This window comes from Phalacrocorax carbo, chromosome 24 (assembly GCF_963921805.1).
Source record: "Phalacrocorax carbo chromosome 24, bPhaCar2.1, whole genome shotgun sequence".
In the NCBI taxonomy this organism is placed as follows: domain Eukaryota; kingdom Metazoa; phylum Chordata; class Aves; order Suliformes; family Phalacrocoracidae; genus Phalacrocorax; species Phalacrocorax carbo.
The window spans coordinates 1020902-1038372 of record NC_087536.1 but is presented as its reverse complement, the minus strand read 5'-3'; the positions used below and the strand labels follow the sequence as shown (position 1 = coordinate 1038372).

Genomic DNA, 17471 nt, shown 5'->3' with positions numbered 1-17471 from the left:
TTTCGGCGTGGGGTGGTGCCGTACAGCCGGGGCGGGAGCTGCCCCTTTAAGGGTCAGGGCACGTCTCAGGTGTCGCCATGCCCGGCTTTCTGTTAAGAGAAAGGAAGCGGGCGTTCGGCCCGGCGGAAGTGGGAGGTGGGTACGGAATGCCCGGATGCGGCGGCGGTTCCTGATTGGCTGCTTAAAGGGAGGCGTGGGGATGCTGTTGGCCTTTGGGCAACAACCCGGAAGCGCCGAGGGGTGGTGGCGCCGTCCCGGCGGCAGGTGAGGGCCTGACCCGGGCACTGGGGCTGCTGCGGGGGGCCCGGGCGAGGGGGGCGGCGCGGGCGGGGGACCCTGGCGAAGGGGGTGTGTCTCGTATCGGCGTGGGCTTCGTGCGGCTCCGGTCAGGAGGGCTCCGGCTGCGGGTATCCCTCCCCTCAGGAAGGGGGGGGGTCGGCTTGGGGCTCCCCTCGCTGGGAGGGGGGGAGGCGGGGAGGTCGTGGGGGCTTTTGTTCGGGTAGTCTCTTTTTTAGAGGGGAAGAGCCGGGGGGGCTGTTCATGGAATCATTACGGTTGGAAAAGACCTCTAGGATCATCAAGTCCAACCCCCAACCCAACCCCCCCAGGCCTCCTGAACAATGTCCGCAAGTGCCACGTCTACACGTTTTTGAACCCCCCCCAGGGATGGTGACTCCCCCACCTCTCTGGGCAGCGTGTGCCAGGGCCTGACCCCTCTGGCAGGGAAGACATTTTCTCTCATCTCCAACCTAAACCTGCCCTGACGCAGCTTGAGGCTCCTCTCGTCCTGTCACCGGTGACTTGGGAGCAGAGACCGACCCCCCCTCACTCCAGCCCCTCTCAGGCAGCTGCAGAGAGCGAGAAGGGCTCCCCTCAGCCTCCTCTTCTCCAGGCTAAACTCCCCCCCCAGCTCCCTCAGCCACTCCTCATCAGATTTGTTCTCCAGACCCTTCCCCAGCTTTGTTGCACCTTTGTTCTGGGAGAGCCAGGCAGGCCAGGGGGGCTCTTTTACTCTCCGTTGCAGGGGAAGGGCTGTGGGGGGGGGGGGTGTAGTTCAGGGGCTAGCAGATTGGGGTGGGGGGTGGTTTGGGCACTTTCTTTATCTTGAGAGGCACTGTGGGAATTAGAGGGGAAGCTCTGGGTTGGGGGCACTGAGAGTTACAGTGTGTGAGTGTCTTTGGGGAGAAGGACTGTGGAACTTGGCAGGGGGGCTTTGGGTTGAGGAGGTGGTTGAGAGGCTTGGAGGAGCAACTGAACCCACCCCCCAGCAGAAGCACCAGCAAGGAGGAGAAGCTGATGCCTGCTCTGAGCTGTGGCTCTGTCACACCCCATAAGTGAGTGCTTCGACACGGCAGCCTCTGGCAGGACCGAATCCCGCAGCCTTATTTAGGGCAAGAGGCTTGTGGAGGTCCCTCCAGGACGTGAGCCGAGAAACACGGGCCTGTCTGCCTTAAAAAGGGGCTTCTACTCCCAGCTAACCCCAGAAAGGCAACTCCTCCACCACTCAGGATCCTCAGGCAGTGCTTAGCTCAGCTCAGGACCTTTCTCCCGTTTAGGAAGGAGCCACAGTAAATCCTGACGTCGGCATGTGCCAGTTGCGTTGCTGGAAGGCTTGCAAAGCGCTCTGGATTCAGTGCTCTGATTTCGTAGGGAGTTTAACCCTTTACACTTGTCCCCTGGCTTTTCCAGGGGAAAACTGCTTTTGCTGTAGGGGAAGATCATTGCAGAGAGTTTCTGGGCTCGCTGTCCCTTAAACAGTCTCAGCACTCCCTTAGCTTTGAATTTATTGGCTCGTGCTGTGGGCTTGTGGGCGAGAAGGGGTTTGTTGGAGCCAGGCAGGAGGCAGAGGCACAGATCAGGTCGAGGTGCATTCCTGGGGTGGCGGGTGTGCCTCCCGCAGCATGGGGGAAGAAGAGGGATTGCGACTGTGCCTGGGCGAGAGCAATTTGGGATCGAGCTTGTTGGGCAGGGACAGATCCGCTGAGCAGCAGTGGCTGGAAGGATGGCTTTCAGCTCCATCCTCTTCTCACTGCTGTGTAAGCAAAACAGTGAACGCTGTAGTGTTGAAACCCCATGTAAAGCCACTTCTGCTTGAGTCTGAATGAAACGCTTTGGCCAACTCTCCCCAAAGTGGTGACCGGCACCAGTTTTGTTGTGTGGAGAGACGATTGAGAAGGAAGTGCTACTTTGGGTAGGATTTGGGTGGGTCAAACCCTAGCTTGAAATCAATTGCCAAGGATTGATCTTGAATTTGTGGCTGCCTTTCAGGTCATAAAGGTAAATATCCAAGCACTGTGCCCAAAAAGAGCTGGGCTTCTGCTAAATTCCTCCCTCAGGCTCTAACTTGGCCCATGCATTAAATGCTTTTCTGCTGAGGGGGGATGATTTCTATCGAGGAAAGACAGTCCCAAGAAAACTGGATGAGTTACCTGGTTTACGCTGGTTTTGATGCACTTGTCTTTCCTCCCACCGCAGGGTTTGTCAGCCTCGCGGCAGCTTTGATGTGTGTTGTTATGCCCGACTACGCCGACATCAGCCTCCCGCCAGAGGAGCGAGTCCGAAGACTGATCCAGGTGGGAAGTGCCGTGGAAGTGAACGAGGATGTCCCACCGCGACGCTACTACCGCTCCGGAGTGGAAATCCTCCGCATGGCGACCGTTTACTCGGAGGAAGGCAATATCGAGCACGCCTTTATTTTGTACAACAAATACATCACGTAAGTGCAGCGTTGCTTCGTTTGCAAGTAACCCGTGTCAGTATGAGGGGTTGTGGGTTGGTGTTACGTATTTTGAGCGTGTCTAAACGCCATGAGGCCTTGCTGAGCTGGAAGAACTGGGTTCTGTACAGTGCTCTGCTCCTTTTGAACTTTGGTTACTGCAGAGGTGAGGATACAGCTGGTTAGACTGAACAGGAGATGTTGTAAAGGTGTGAGGCACAAGCCCACAAATGCCACTTACCATTTTGCAGGAGGTTTGTAAAACTTCTCTTTGAAACCAGGCTGGTCATATATTCCTCTGTCCCTCTGGTAGTGGAGACTCCTGTCAGCAGGAGGGAGGTTTTCATTCCTGGTAGATCAAAGCTTCTTGGTGTTTTATCACTGCAGAGTGGCTAGATCGGCTTTGATGGTCGCTAGGTTGGCCATGACATCATATGGATTGGCAAGGGTCTGTGGTCAAGGATCTCGGTATCCAGTTTCTACCTGGAAGGGATCTAGGCTGGTTGGTGGTTTCCCTAACAAGCCGGCTTCGGAGGAGAAGCCTGCTTTACACTGAAGTTACTACACCCCTTTACAGTGCAGAGAGTTCCTCCTTCAGGTGCAGGGGCCAGTTGTAGGTTTAGTTTTACATCTCAGAATATAATGCCCCCCTCCCAAACACGCAATTCCTTCCTCAGGCGGGAAGTGGGGAAGAGTTCTGAGTCCAAAGAACCTGATCCCAATCAACTGGTGAGTTTCTTGGGTACTAAGCACCCTTCTAGAAAGCCCCAAATCGTATGTAAACCCAGTCAACACCGTGTTTGGTGTTTCAGCTGCTGGGTCTCCAGCTACAGTATCTACATTCTGTGTAGACAAGTGCAGAGCCCCATATTCTTGCAGTTATCTCTGTGGCCAGCCAGAAATGAGCCATCTTGGGTCTGAAGCCTCACTGCCTGCCGAGGTGGCGCGTACGCTGTGCTGACGGAGCAACGTGGTGTCAGGTCTGGGTCGTGCAGCAGCCCAGAGCATGAGCAGAACAAACGTGCCTCTCTAGCTGTGCCTGTCGGTGTTTAAAGGGCTGAAAACTGTGATCCTCAGGAGATATCCCAATGGCACAGCGTGTCCTGTTCCTGAAGGGTATTTTTTGGCCAGAAGCCTGATCCCTCCTGCTTTCGCCCGGTGCTGCTCTGCTGTGGTCTCTGCTGTGCCCACACTACCCGCTTATCCAGAATGCGGTTGGCACCTCTGTGGGCGTGTTCTCTCTCTGCCCCTGTGGGCAGGATTCCTGCCCCTTAAACCTAACACATTTTTCTCTGATTAGCTTTTCTTCCTGCCTTGCACTTCCTGAGCTTTTATGGGCATCGTAGCGAGTGCCCGGGGAGGCTGCACAGGGAGCTGGGAAGTGTAAAACCCTCGGGAAGGTTTCCAGGCTGGTTATGTAGCTGTGGCTGAAGGAGAAACTCTTTAACTAAACAAATGAACTAAAAGCACCTTTGCTGTTTCATTATATCAATGCTGGGTGCTGGCATGTTTTCCCTCCAGCAGCTTTCAAAAGCTCGTGGCATTTACGTTAGCCTGGCTGCTGGGCTGCCAGGAAGGCGAGAAAACTTTCCCTCAGTGGTGTGATTTCTCCAGGGCTGAATACGAACTTCTGCCCTGGATTGTCCGAAGATCTGAACTTAGTCACTATCTCATTTCTTTAAATGAAAATGTGAAGCTGTAGCCCAAGCAGTAGGCTTGAAGAAGTGTTTTCTGGATGTTCTTCCCCAGGGGTGTGATCCAGAAGGCAAGAGTGGGGCTCTGGTAATTGGAGCCTCTCACAGGACTTGCTCTGCTCTCCCCTTTCTAGAAATGGGATCTGAATTCTTCCCCTGGTGCGTCAGCCACATCTGCAGGCAGTGCTGTGGCTGTCCTTTCTCAGAGCCCTGCAACCTACCTGCCAGTGTGGCCTAGCGCAGGCGCTTTCAGCATCAGGCTGCACCTTCGGGAAGGGAGAACTCCAGCCCTGAGAAGTACATGAGAGGCACTTAGCTTGGTGTGTTTGGTGGGCGTGAGCGCATCGTCCTTGGGAGCAAGGTGTGGTGGTGTGGCTTTAGGAAGCTGGATTTCTCTGTATTTCCCTACACAGCCCTCCCCAAGGCTGATCTTAAGGCCTGAATTACATGAGGAGATCTGTGTTGTGATGCCCGATTTGGAGAGCCATTGGTTTTGAGACAGTCCTGTCTAGACATGGGGTAATCTCAAGACAGATCTGCACAGGAAGGCAGTTCCCTGCTTGGCCTCTGGCCACCTGCTCAATGTCATGCAGGTCCTTTGGCTGCACAGCACCTCTGTTTCCTGTGTGGAAAAGAAGCTCGTACCCTCTGCCCTCCATGAGGAGGGCTGGGTAACCTCTAAGAATAACCAGGCTTGACTTCTAACACACGTGTCTTGTCACCTTGTAAGACATCTACTTGCTTGTCTTCTTGAACAGCTGCTTCTGCATGGATCTGAGTGGATGTTTTGCTTGAATTGCCGTAGGCACACTAGGTTTGATTTTGCTAGAGCCAAATAAGAAAGAAAAAAAATAAGACATGAATTTTCTGTGGTGTTTGGGCTCCTGGTTTGTCTGCGTGGCTGTGAGCGGCTAGGATTGGTTCCAGGGGTTTGCATGGGGCGTTGCAAGGGACTCGAGAGACGCCGGCTTGGCGTGCGTGCTGTAGCAGTGCTTAAAAATAGCCTGTGATGTGGCTGCTTGGTGCCAAACAGCTGCTGCTCATAGTGGACTCGGGAGCAGGCGGAGGTCAAGCCCAAACCTCCTGGTGATGGGAGCCGCAGGTTTCAGTCTTGCCAAGCCTCAGCTGGGCTGTTGATAGGGAACATGAACTGTTCCTACCCTTCCTCTGCCTCAATCCCCAGCCTGCCACTGCCTGGTCTTGCCCCAGAGTTTTCCTCTGGCTGCCTGAGTCCTCCTCTCACCCTGCTGCCCACTTTTTCCCCCCTTACTGACTTGTGGAAACCCAGCTGTCTCTCCTGGTTTTTCCGTCCTCCCCAGGCCAGCATCTGCTCTTAATCCTTCTTAGTTAATCCCTTCCATTTTAATCTGCTAGCTGTTGGCAATGATCACAGCCTTGCTTTGTCTCCTCGACACAGTGACCTACTTCGCAACCACCAGCCGGGAGTGGGGACCTTGCTGGGTGTTTCGGATGGAGCGACAGCTTCTCCGTGGCTCCGGGCTGTGACGTGGTTCTGCTGATCCTGCAGGCTCTGGCGAGAGCATCCTCATGCTCTCCATGGCAACCAGGAGCATTTGGGGTTGCAAAAAGTCCTTCTTTTTCCCAGAGGACTGAGGTTTTGAAGCAGCTGTGTTTATTTACTACACACACAGAAGCTTCTCAGTGTGAAGAGCATTCTTGCTCTGTCCCGCCGAGTTTTTGCCACTTGGCTCTGCTTGGTTTGTTTGTGCTGCTCCCTGGGGCACAGTCCCATCCTCACTATTGTTACTCCTTGTGCCTGGGCACGAGGCTGCTCTCTAAAGGAGCGGGAGAGCATCCTCCTTCAGATGCTGAAGCGGTGTAGCAAAGAGCCACAGAGCAGAGCAGGGTTTTTTGCGTTATGCCCACATGCTTTGCGGACACTCAGAGCAAGCACGGCTCCACTTGCAGGAGACAAGGACCCAGCTAAGCTTGCTGTGAGCTCACCCTGAGCATGCAGGCAGCTAGTGCACCAATGGGGACTTGTTTGCAGAGATAATTCAGGGATGCCTCAAGCCTGGGGAGCCTTATAGAGCTGAACCAGAGTGAATTGCCCCATGTTTGCAGGCTTTTTTCCCTTGTTCTAGTGCTTGCAGTACTCTTTCCCTGCATCTTCACCACTGTGTCCTGCAGAGCTCCCTGGAAGGGGTGAACAGTTATCCCATTTCTAGAGAAGCCAAAGATTAACCTGTTCGTAGTCGTGCTGGGAGCGGGGTGATGTTGAGCTCAGTCTTGATTTCCCTGCCAGAAGTCTGTGCAGAAATAGCCCTGCTGCCTGAAATATTGCCCTGACCTGGGCCACAGAGCCGAAAGGCTCCTGCTGCAGCAGCTGGGGATTTTGTGAACTTACTTTTAGCTTAGCTGCAAGTTTTCTCTTTTCAAGGTCTGAGTTAATTTTCCCATCTCTTGCACAAACTGTTTGTTCCCCCATACAGAAGGACGGTGTGGGCACTGAGTCAGCCAAGTCCTTGAGCTTGTCAGTAATCCCCTTGGATGCTCCCAAAGGTGTAGGCAGGTGCCCAAAGACCTTCCTGAATCGCTGCCAGCATCCTTGGTGTTTTAGACTGGCTTATTAATGTTTCTGTTCAAAACAAATGTGTTTATCCCTGAGGATTGTCTCCAAAGTCCAGGTGGAAGAAAAAGCTCCCGTACAAGGTGCTCCCTTGGGGCTGAATGAGATCTCCTGTGTGCCATGAAGTGCTCAGAAGGCTGTTATATGATGGAGGGTTTTCTGCAGAAAGGCAGATATCCGTCCTCGCTGTGAGGAGCACAGGGCAAGGGGACAGTGCTGGAGGGGGATGATCCATACCCCCAAAATGCCACTTACTGCCTTGTGTTTGTCCCTTTCTGCTGTGATTCAGATTCTCTCCTGTGTTTACAGGCTCTTCATTGAGAAGCTGCCACAGCACCGTGATTACAAAACTGCTGTCATACCTGAAAAGAGGGAGACAGTGAGAGTAAGTAGCAATATTGCCAAGTCTTTAATGGCTGCTGTCAGAAGTGTTTTGGAGTCATTGACCTTGGTTTGGGTTTCCATGGCTCTGGGATAAGCCATCCACACAAGCACTGAGAAGCCTTGGCTTGACCAGGCAGTCCTGACCTCTTAGGAGTTATGGTTTGGGTTCTTCTCACCCTGTTGCACTTGTGCTGAGCTGGCTGTGGTTCTCCAGTTTCCTTTCTGTTGAGCACTGGGGTGTCCTTTCTTTTCTGTTAAAGAAATCAGGAAACCTTCATAACCAGGTTTCTTGTTATTCCCGGTCCAAGCCCAGGCCTGAACTCCAAGACCAAGCCCCTGAGCTGGGACCCTGAGCGCACTCCCATCCCTCACCCCAGGCCCAGCCCCACACCCCGACCCTAAAGCAAACCACAGAGACCCAGCCACAACCCCCCTTCCTCCCCCGATCCCAAGGCTGCAAAACCAGCCCCAAGCCCACCCCCAAGGTGCTGAGCTGAGCCCAACTCAGCCCCCACACCTTCCCACAGCCCATACCGCTCCCCGCAGATCCCAAAACCTGCTCTAGTCTCCCCCACCCACACTTTCCCACCCCAACCACACCACCCTCCAGGACGCCCCCCGCCCCACACTTTCCCCTCACAGACTCCTCCGGACCTAACCCAGCTCCCCCCGCCCTTGCGTCCTTCCCTGCTTTTTAAGGACACCATGGTTTTCCTGTGGGGGCTGGATGCTCTGTGTGAAGGTCCTTGAGGGATTTGCCAGGGGATCCTTTGAGATTGCTCACAGCCACAAGAAGCTACCGCTCACCTGCTCAATGTCGACCAGAAGAGCAAAGGACAGCGCTGCTTAAGCTCTCGCTCGGTGTTGTTGGCGGTGCTGTCTGTGCCACCCTGCTACAACGTGCCACCCTGCTACAACATGCCTGCCTGCAGCCTGTCCACGTGGTGGTGGAGCTGCTCAGCCTTTCCTGCCTCGTGAGCAAGTGGATGGCTTGTAACCGCTGAGTGCTACATGTCCGCTGGTTCTTGCGTCTGTTCAGGTCTTGTTTTTCTTGCCTTGGGGCTATCACATTCTTATGACTGTGTTTCCTCCCTTCAGAAACTGAAAGAAGTAGCCTTCCCCAGAGCCGAAGAGCTCAAGGAGGAGCTGTTAAAGAGGTACGCCAAGGACTATGCTAAGTACAAGGAGCAGAAGGTGAGTGAGAGGAGACTGGAGGCCTGTGCTCCCCAGAAGACCCTCAGCCACAAAGGGTTTGGAAGAGGGCAGGTCTCCAGGGCTCCCTGGGTGCTCTGAAGTTTGAAGTCTGGGTGGCCCCAGCTTGCAGGGTCCAGCCTCGTCACCAGCAGCACCCGGCTGTCCCAGTCATGTCTCTGCTGCTGTTATGTAGGTGACTTTGTCAGAGGCATCCCTGCATCTCTTTTCATTGTGCATCTTGGAGGTAGTCTGAGCTCAGACTGTTGTTTGGTTGTTTTTTCTCTTTGTCCCAACATGAGGTCTAGGTCTTATGATACAGAAACTCAGCAGGCAGCTGGTAACAGCATGGGCAAGGATCTGGGGTTCTGTGGGCAAAGCAGAAAACTGCAGTCAGATTTGCTGCAGATAAATGTGATTTTGGAGATAGGGTAGAGGGAAATCATCCTGGAATTATATTTCTGTGGAGGAGGGGAGGGTAAGGTAGCAGTTTTACTGCCCTGGTCGAGCTGGCTCTCCTGATGGAAGTGCAGATCTCTGTTTTGCAAGCTGATGAAGCTTCCTTGCCGGAAGTGGTTTTTGCTGGTTACCTTTGGAAGTAGTCTGGGATTGCTGAGGGCCTGCAGTTCATAGGCTTCTGTTCTGCCTCGGGCTAGTGTTGCCTTGTCTGCTGATGTCCCTTGGCATATTTCTCCTTGCAGAAGGAGGAAGAGGAAGAATTTGCACGCAGATTGGCTTTGCAGCAGCAGCTGGAAGAGGAGAGAAATCGGGTAGCGCTGATGAAGCAGCAGCAGGCAGAGCAAGAGCAGTTTCTTGCCTTCGAGGAGATGATTCGACGACAGGAGCTGGAGAAAGAACGTCTAAGGATAGTGCAGGAATTTGGAAAGCCGGAGCCGAGTCCCGAGTCTTTGGATGGACCCCTCGTCCCTGGCGTGGAAAAGCCTCCGACTGATATAATCCCAAAGGTTCCTGCCTCTCCAGTTCACCCTGCGAGTCCATCAGCAGGGACTGTCTCATCCAAACCTCCTGTTGTGGACAGATCTTTGAAACCTAGCACTTTGGGGAGCACAGAAAACAGTTAGTACCTCTCAGTGCACTCTCCTCTCCTTGCTGGGGCTGAGCCAAACACGGCCAAGGAGCTGATTTGTCTGGGAGGCTCTTGGAAGTATCTGATGATGGCTTCATGCCTTCTGGGGGTTTGGCCTTCCGAATCACTGGATGTTCTCCCCATTGTCCAGTAAAGGTTTGCAGGGCTGGGGAGAACTGTCTCCTCTTGGGAATGAGCCCCCCCTGCTTCTCCAGCCCAGTCTTTCTGCTGATCTAGAGTCTACAGCCTATTTGGCTTTCCTAGATCTGGATCCTTGTTGGAGATTGGGGCTCAGTTCCTGGCTAGGCTGACCGACTTCTCCTCCTGACCAAATTTTCCTCTTCTGCCAAATATGGCTCCAAAATACTGATTCAGACACTTCAAAATGCCTCGTTCTTACTTTATATTTTGTAAGTGTTTGTGGTTTCATTTTCTTTAACAAAATACTTGTTTTCTGACACACTGCTGAAGGTCTCTCTCTTTCTATGTGTCCCTGTTTTGAAAGAGGTAGTGAGTGTCCTTTATGAAGTATCACAGTGACTTCATTTATCTGTGTCTGCTGTTGTAAGGGCAGACATTACAGCAGTTAATGCTTCCAGGCTGAATTTTCTCAGTCTAGTCCCTTCAGATACTGACCAGAGGGAGTATTTCTCCAGCTCTCATTGCTCACTGTGCTGCCATTCTCCCCACAGATGCAAGCGTGGATGTCCTCCGCCAGGTCATCGTCCCTAGGGAGCTCTGCCAGAAGTTCCTCCAGCTGGCTGATGCAAACACAGTCCGGGGTGTGGAGACATGTGGGATCCTCTGCGGTAAGCTGGTAAGGTGGTAATCCTAATTAAGACCCTGGAAGTGGCACAGGGGCCTTTTGTCAATGTGTGCACAATCACAGGCTGGCAGGGGTTGGAAGGGACCTCTAGAGATCACCCCGTCCCACCCCCTGCTGGAGCAGGCACCCCCAGAGCAGGGGCACAGGGCCGCGTCCAGGCGGGGGGTGAATGTCTCCAGGGAAGGGACCCCACAGCCTCTCTGGGCAGCCTGTGCCCCTGCTCTGGCACCCGCACAGGGAAGGGGTTTGTCCTCATGTTCAGGTGGAACCTCCCGTGTTCCAGCTTGTGCCCGTGGCCCCTTGGCCTGGCGTTGGGCACCACTGAAAGAGTCTAGTCCCATCCTCCTGACACCCACCCTTCAGATATTGATAAGCATTGATGAGATCCCCCCTCAGTCTTCTGCTTTGAAAATGGTAGAGAACCCAATTTTTGCCATGGAAGGCTGTAGTGCAGCTTCACTGATGTTTGTGGCAGTGTGAGGGATGATCTGCCCTTCCTCTTCCTCCCTTTTACGTTAGGGTTTCCTCACACTGGATGGGGTGCCAGCTGCCAAGTCCCTGTGGGTACTCAGCTTCCTCTCTCCTGTTGAAGGCTCTCTGCTGGGTACCTGCTTCAAGCACTCCTGTGATGCCGGTGACAGGCAGCTCTGGTGACTTTTGCTTTTGATACCAGCAGGACCAAGGTGTCCCAGCTGTGAGCTAGGGCCCTCACCAAGACAAGGCTGTGCAAACACCGGCTGGAGACAGTTAGTTCTCCCCCAAAGAATTTGCGTGCACAGGTTTCTATTGGCAGCTCCAGCCTGTCTCCCCTGAGCCTCTTGGGGCTGCTTTGCTTGCGGAAGTTTGCATTGAAATGAAGTTGTTTGATGTAGCAACTTCCTGCGATCCAGCTGCTTCCAGACACTTGGTGATTATTTAATTATGAGGAATCATCTCCTAGTGAGTGGAGAGATTCACTTTGGTGGGTGTCCAGGACTTCTCTGAGCTCCTTGTGGGTGCTCTGCACAGCAGGGAAAATGAAATAGAAAGCCATGGGTCGTGCTCAGACTCAGAAAATCCTGCAACTCCTTTGTCAGTAACTTGCAGTTACCATTTCTGTGGCCTACAAATGGATGGTAGATGCATCTGTAAGCTGGTTTCCAGACCTTCTGTTCCCCTGGCTGGGCCCCTGAGTGATGTATGCAGAAGTACCACGTTCCCAAAGTTTAGGAAATTACCTTTGCACCAGTGGGCGGCAGCAGTGTTTCCTGCCCGGGGGGTGTCCGGTGGGTAACAGCCTCCCTGTGCTGCCTTGCAGATGAGGAATGAGTTCACGATAACCCACGTCATCGTTCCCAAGCAGTACGGAGGCCCCGATTATTGCAACACGGAGAATGAGGAGGAGCTCTTCATGATCCAGGATCAGCACGGCCTTGTTACGCTAGGCTGGATCCATGTGAGTCTCTCATTCCTGTTTCACCTCCCAACTGGCCTTGCTTTCAGCCAGGATGGAAAGCGGTGCGTGGAGCAGGGCTGGCGGAGGAGAATTTACTGGAGGAGATGGCATGGAGCAGGCGGCATCCTCCGGTTGGATTTCTCCCTTCCAGTCACTACTCACACTGCTGGAGAAATCCAGGCCTGTTTTAAGTATGGGTCCCTTTCTAAAGCATCAGGCCCTTCGAGAGCGGGATATTGGGCATGAAGCTTATGTTTCCTCCAGCTAAAAGCTAACTCCAGGGGCACTGTCGGGGCATCCTGAGCTGCTGTCAGCGCAGGGCCTCTCCCGTGATGCGTCCCCGTAGTAGCGCTGCTTTTTGCAGACAGCTGTGTGCTGCTCTGCCGTGGGATGTGCCAGTTCCAGATTCCTCCGCTGGCTTCAGCTCTGCCCTGCTGCCTGTCCCCGCAGAGCCTTTGGCAGTCGGATCGGTGCCAAGCAAAATGTTTGGTGCTGCTGAGTAATCTCTCGAAAGCAGCAGCTGCCTCGCAGGCTTTGACAAATAAATGCCTGCTGCATGTGCCTGATACGTGCGGGTATCTGCTTTTGGCGTTAACTCTTCAGTGACGGCGCTGCAACATCCAGGGACCCTCAAGAATCCCTTTGACCTTTCTGCTGGTCTTGGCAACAAAAATGTAACAAGCAAAAAGGGAAAAGACCTTTCAGCAAGAGTTAGGCTGTGAAATCTCGCTGTCAGCCGGAGTTGGGTAAGGTGGTGGTTGTCTGTGATCGTACAACCCCTGGCCGTCTTTGGTGGAATGTGATACCCTGAAATGCCTTGGCAGTAAGTTACGTGCCTGGTGATGCTGTGCCCCACGGGTAGCTACGCTTCAGACGCATGTGAAGTGCCCTGCAGGGACGCACGCGTGGAAGCAAGGACAGCGTTGGGCCTTAAAGTGTGACATTCCGTGGGATACGGCCAGAAATGTAGAGCTCCTCCTGTACTTATTCCAAATGGAAAAGAGGAGAAGATGTTTTGGGGCAATCCAAAACCATTTTCAGTGCACAGCATGGTCTCTGTGCCATCCAAGGAGCAACATCTCTTCTCTGTTACAACCTTCTCTTGGCAGACACGGTCCCTTTGGACTAGTCCTCCGACCCTGCTGTAACTTCCTCTCTTTTATGTTGCCCTGTGTTTCAGACTCACCCCACGCAGACAGCCTTCCTCTCCAGCGTCGACCTGCACACACACTGCTCCTACCAGATGATGTTGCCAGAGTCCATTGCTATTGTGTGTTCTCCAAAATACCAAGAGTGAGTATGGATGTGGGGTAGGTAGGGCCTTTCCCTCTGCCTGTGCTGCCCAACTGAAAGGTTGGGCGGGAGGTCCAGCCTCTTCAGAAGGTGTTGAAAGGCTGTTTCCCACGACCCTTCCTCTGTCGGATTCCTGGTGTGGAATAACATGTCACGTCACACAATGAAAGTTTTACCAAGAGAGGCTGGAGGAACATGCGGGATTCAACAGCTCTTCTGAGCTGGGTCAGGGGGGTCTTATCTGGGCCGTGATTGCCCCCGTGTGAAAAGAGACCAGTCTGCAGCCACAGAGCTGGGGAGAGGTGTGTCCCGAGCAGAGGAGCGTCCCACAGCATGCGTCTCCGCTTTCCCGAGATGAGCACACTCAGCTGTGCTCCTTCCGGCACAGAAGGAGGTGTTTCTATCTGCAGAGGCTTGAGCTATACAGAGCTTGTGTTTATTTGCTCTAGGACGGGGTTTTTCAAGCTGACAGAGCATGGCCTGGAGGAGATCTCTTCCTGCCGGCAGAAAGGATTCCACCCGCACTCCAAAGACCCCCCTCTGTTCACTGTAAGTCACCCCACGAGGCAGCGGGCGCTGTAGGACTGTGAGTTGGCATACTGGACACTTCACTTGAATTTATATCTGTGTCGAGGTGCTAGGCTGTGACGCAGGACAGAAGGGTCAGCCTGGCAGGGGGCTCGTCTCTTCCTAGAGACGCAAAAGCTTTCTAACTTGCTAGCAGTGTTGGAGGAGCGATGCAGAGCACTTCTCTGCAGAAACAGGTCAAGGCAGCGACAAAGGCTTGTATTTGAGAGAGACAGAGATTTGTATTTGTGTCCCGCTAGGGTCTCTGTGTGGCATCGGGCAGGGGACTAGTTTTCGGTCAGAAAGGGCTGTTCTGCTAAGGATGCTGGGTGCAGGTTGTGTCAGGAGGCAGAGGAGACTCACCTGAGCTGTGGGAACATTTGAATAACCCCCTGTCCCTTCTTTCTCTTCCCCTCTTTTCCAGACCTGCAATCACGTGTCAGTAGTCGAGAGAGATGTGGTCCTGATAGACCTCCGATAGGCCTCCTACCTTAAGCGTTTACAGAAAACCATCTACCTTCCTTCTAGGCCTAGGGAATTTTTTTTTTCCTCCTGTAGCAGATGATTTCTACCGTGTAGTGATCCTTCCCCTTCCTCCCCCAGTAATCGCGGTGAAATCGGTACCCTGACCTCAGTGGGAGCACGTGAAACCTCAGTGCCTGGCGTTGGGCTGGCAAAGTGGTGCTGAGGTGCAAGGTGTGAGGAAAAGCTAACTGGAAATTCAAAGACAGAAACTAACACTGAAGCAGTTGTTTAATACTCTAATATATGGCTTGAACAGCTCCTTGGGAGGGGGTTCCCCGTGATTTGCTGCCACCATGAGGTGTGGAAACCTCTCCAAGTGCTTTCCAAAGTGGGACTTGCCCAAATTAACCCCTGCTTTGTTTTGCCTCTCTCTCTGGGTTGCTGTGGTCTCAGTGCAGGTGGCTGGAGTGGATGAATATTTGCTGTAGGTTAAGATTAAACCTTCCTAACCCCTGTCACCCTGTGCAAGAGCTTATTGCCAGTGAGCCGGAGCAAGTCCTGCTTGCTGGTACTCAGGTCTTTGCCCAGTGAGGTAAGAAGGGAGCCAGGCTCCTTTGGGAGCCCCTATTTCAGTGTTTCAGGAGAGCAGGTGTCTGGATGCAGCACAAGCTGCTTCATTCCAGCAGTGGGGAGGGGTGTCTCGTTACTTTATTCCTTTTCCTGGATGAGGGATTCACTCTGGCCCTTGGGCTGCCCGGCAAGGGTGTGGGTTCAGCTTGTTGCTGGTGGTACGGTGGAGGAGGCTCTCAGACTCTTGGCTGCGATGCTGTCGCATGAAAGCTCTGCAAGGCAATCGCATCTCTGAGATGGGACTCCAGCAGCTTGTGCTGCTTCGATGCTCAAAGATCACGACCCCCCCATTGCCTCCGCACTTCTCAAAGCAGCATGAAGTCTGTCCTTGCCAAAAACAAGCACCCCGTGACGTCGCCGCTATGTGGTACGCCAGCCGGGGACCTCCTCTGAGTTACTCTTGTTGGACGCCGAGCAGCGGTTTTCCGTCCCTGCGCTATCCGTGCTGAGCCTCCGCCCTCACGTCTGCCTGCGTTGAAGGGGAAGAAGCAGTATTGAAAGGTGGAAGGCATCTGGCCTCAAAGGGCTGAGCGTGATCCACAACATCTCCACATCCTCTGGCAGGATGCTGTGATGATCAGCACATGGCCGTGCGGGGAGGGGAAGGCGGCTCGAGTTGCCTTCCCACCTGGCACGCACACATACATGTCCTATATGTCATGTCCTTGTAGTTCTACATACAAAATTCTTTGCTGTACAGTTTAACACAGATGGATTGTATTTATCTTGGCTGGGTTTCTTTTGCCACTTGTTTTCTTTGAGCTAACTCAGTGGGTTGGAGGGGTCTGGTGTGGCTGAGAGCGGGGAGGGAATCGATTTATTTAGGGGTTGTGTCTATTTGCAGCAGCCACCTCCTTGGCAGCGGCAGTTTGTCACGCAGGAGTCATCACTTTTGCAGTTGGTTTGGGAAACGGGCTAACCCCGGCAATGGGGGGGGAAGCAAGGGGACTTCAGGGTATCTGTGGGAGCTAACTTTCACGCATAATTTATTTAAACCATGCTCAGGGATGGATCTTGCAGCCTCAGTGTAGGGATGTGCATCCCGCAGCTCTACGCAGAATGGAGCAGTCTGCTCTTCACCCCGATGGCTCCCCCAGAGCATCGCGGGGACACCAGGTGTGAAAAGTCCATCCTGCAAAGCAGCGATTCCTTCAAATGTGATGACCAGCACAATGCACTTACCTTGGCTCCCCAGCCCTGAAGGTCTCAGGTCTGAGCTGACCCCAGCATCGAGCAGAGCGCGCCAGCCAGAGAGAGGAGCTGGTGGCGAATCACTGCTTCGTTCGTGTCGTCCCAGTGACCGATAAACCCTCGTGGAGGATTTCTCAAATACCTCGCAGCACGGCCTTACACAAGGGCTGTGTTTCTCACGTCAGCCGCCAGCTGCTGCCTCATGCCCAGCCCTGCTCTCTGAGCTGGCAGCTTTTTAATCACATTTTTTCACTTAAGTCACTGAGTCATCAGTTCGTGCATTGGGATGAATGCTGATATCCTGGCACTGCTGCCTCTGTCCCACTAAACCACCCCGTCTGTCCAGCTGCACCAGATGTGATTGTTATACCTTAAAACTGCTCAAAGGGGGGGTTGAATTTGGTAAGAGCTAAACCTTAAAGAAACCATGCTTTGCAGAAATGATTTATTTCCACAGCAACGTGGGTTGCATGTTTTGGGGGAGGGGGGCTTCCTGCAGGCAGGGAGCGATGCTTATCTCTGCCTCAGGGTTAGGAACAGCCCCAAACCCCTGCCCGAGCTCTCATCACCGGTTTGTCCATCCCCGGCGGCAGCCCAAGAGGTTTAAAGCACAAACGTTACCCTTATACGGAGGTGCCGAGGGCTGGCCTGTGCGCCAGGACTTTGAAATCTCACGGCAAACCAGGGATTGCCCCCCTTCTTGTCCTTGGCCCGGGCCAGCCTCGCCTGTGCTGTGGGATGCTTGGCGTTCCTGCGAGCATCCCGGGGCCACCGGCCACCCTCCCCGCGGCCGCCGAGCACCAGCAGAGCTGGCAGCTGGATTGGCTGCGGTGGCCGAACCTTTCCTTTTTAGGCTGCGCGCCTGCTCTCCAGCTCCGGGGCTTTGCCGCTGCGGTCCCAGCTTCAAACTGGCCGGGCCGTCCCGGCTGGCTGTGGTGCTGTGGGTGGGGGCCGTTTGGGGGTCCTGCAGGGATGGGGAGCTTGGAGCTGACCTGCCTGGCCCTGAGCAAACGCCAGGGATAGGAAAGCAATGTGACTTGGTGCTGCAGAGCGGGGTCGCGGGTTGATACCCCGTGGTTTGCACCAGCCCAGCGTTCGGAGGTCTCTGTGGCTTTGGGTACAGTCTCCCCCCCCCACCCTGGGGTGGGAGGGGGTCCTGCCACCAGCTCCGTGCAGCCCCCTGGTATGGCCATGCCTCCTCTGTGCGGGGCTCTCCCAGCACGGGAATGGGCTGCTGCCTCCATCCACCCCGCCCCCCCACCCCACGTTTTTTTTTTCCCTGCTCTCTGCTGGGTTTGGGGTTAATTGTTTTGGGGGTTTTTTTTCAGCATGTCATATATGGCAACCTTTTGCCTCGGTGACCTCATGTTTGGCAGTGGACTGAGGGAACCAGGCTGGGATG

At 54.0% G+C, this 17471-nt stretch overlaps 1 protein-coding gene across 1 annotated transcript; it reads left to right on the top strand.

Annotated features, from left to right (window-relative positions):
• Positions 1–6: 6 nt before the first annotated feature.
• STAMBP (STAM binding protein) lies at positions 7–15607 on the top strand. The gene is made up of 10 exons (XM_064472826.1): positions 7–264; positions 2476–2716; positions 7310–7385; positions 8483–8578; positions 9277–9652; positions 10355–10479; positions 11786–11923; positions 13104–13216; positions 13666–13765; positions 14208–15607. Exons 2-10 carry the CDS (start codon positions 2502–2504, stop codon positions 14262–14264), a joined length of 1296 nt encoding a protein of 431 aa, XP_064328896.1. The 5' UTR covers positions 7–264; positions 2476–2501; the 3' UTR covers positions 14265–15607.
• The last annotated feature ends 1864 nt before the right edge of the window (positions 15608–17471 follow it).

Excerpts from the sequence above, each read along its gene's own strand:
- STAMBP (XM_064472826.1), top strand. The coding sequence starts at position 2,502 with ATGTGTGTTGTTATGCCCGACTACGCCGACATCAGCCTCCCGCCAGAG. Across the intron at positions 2,717-7,309 it reads TTGTACAACAAATACATCAC|GCTCTTCATTGAGAAGCTGC; the intron begins GTAAGTGCAGCG and ends CTGTGTTTACAG. Across the intron at positions 11,924-13,103 it reads TTACGCTAGGCTGGATCCAT|ACTCACCCCACGCAGACAGC; the intron begins GTGAGTCTCTCA and ends CCTGTGTTTCAG.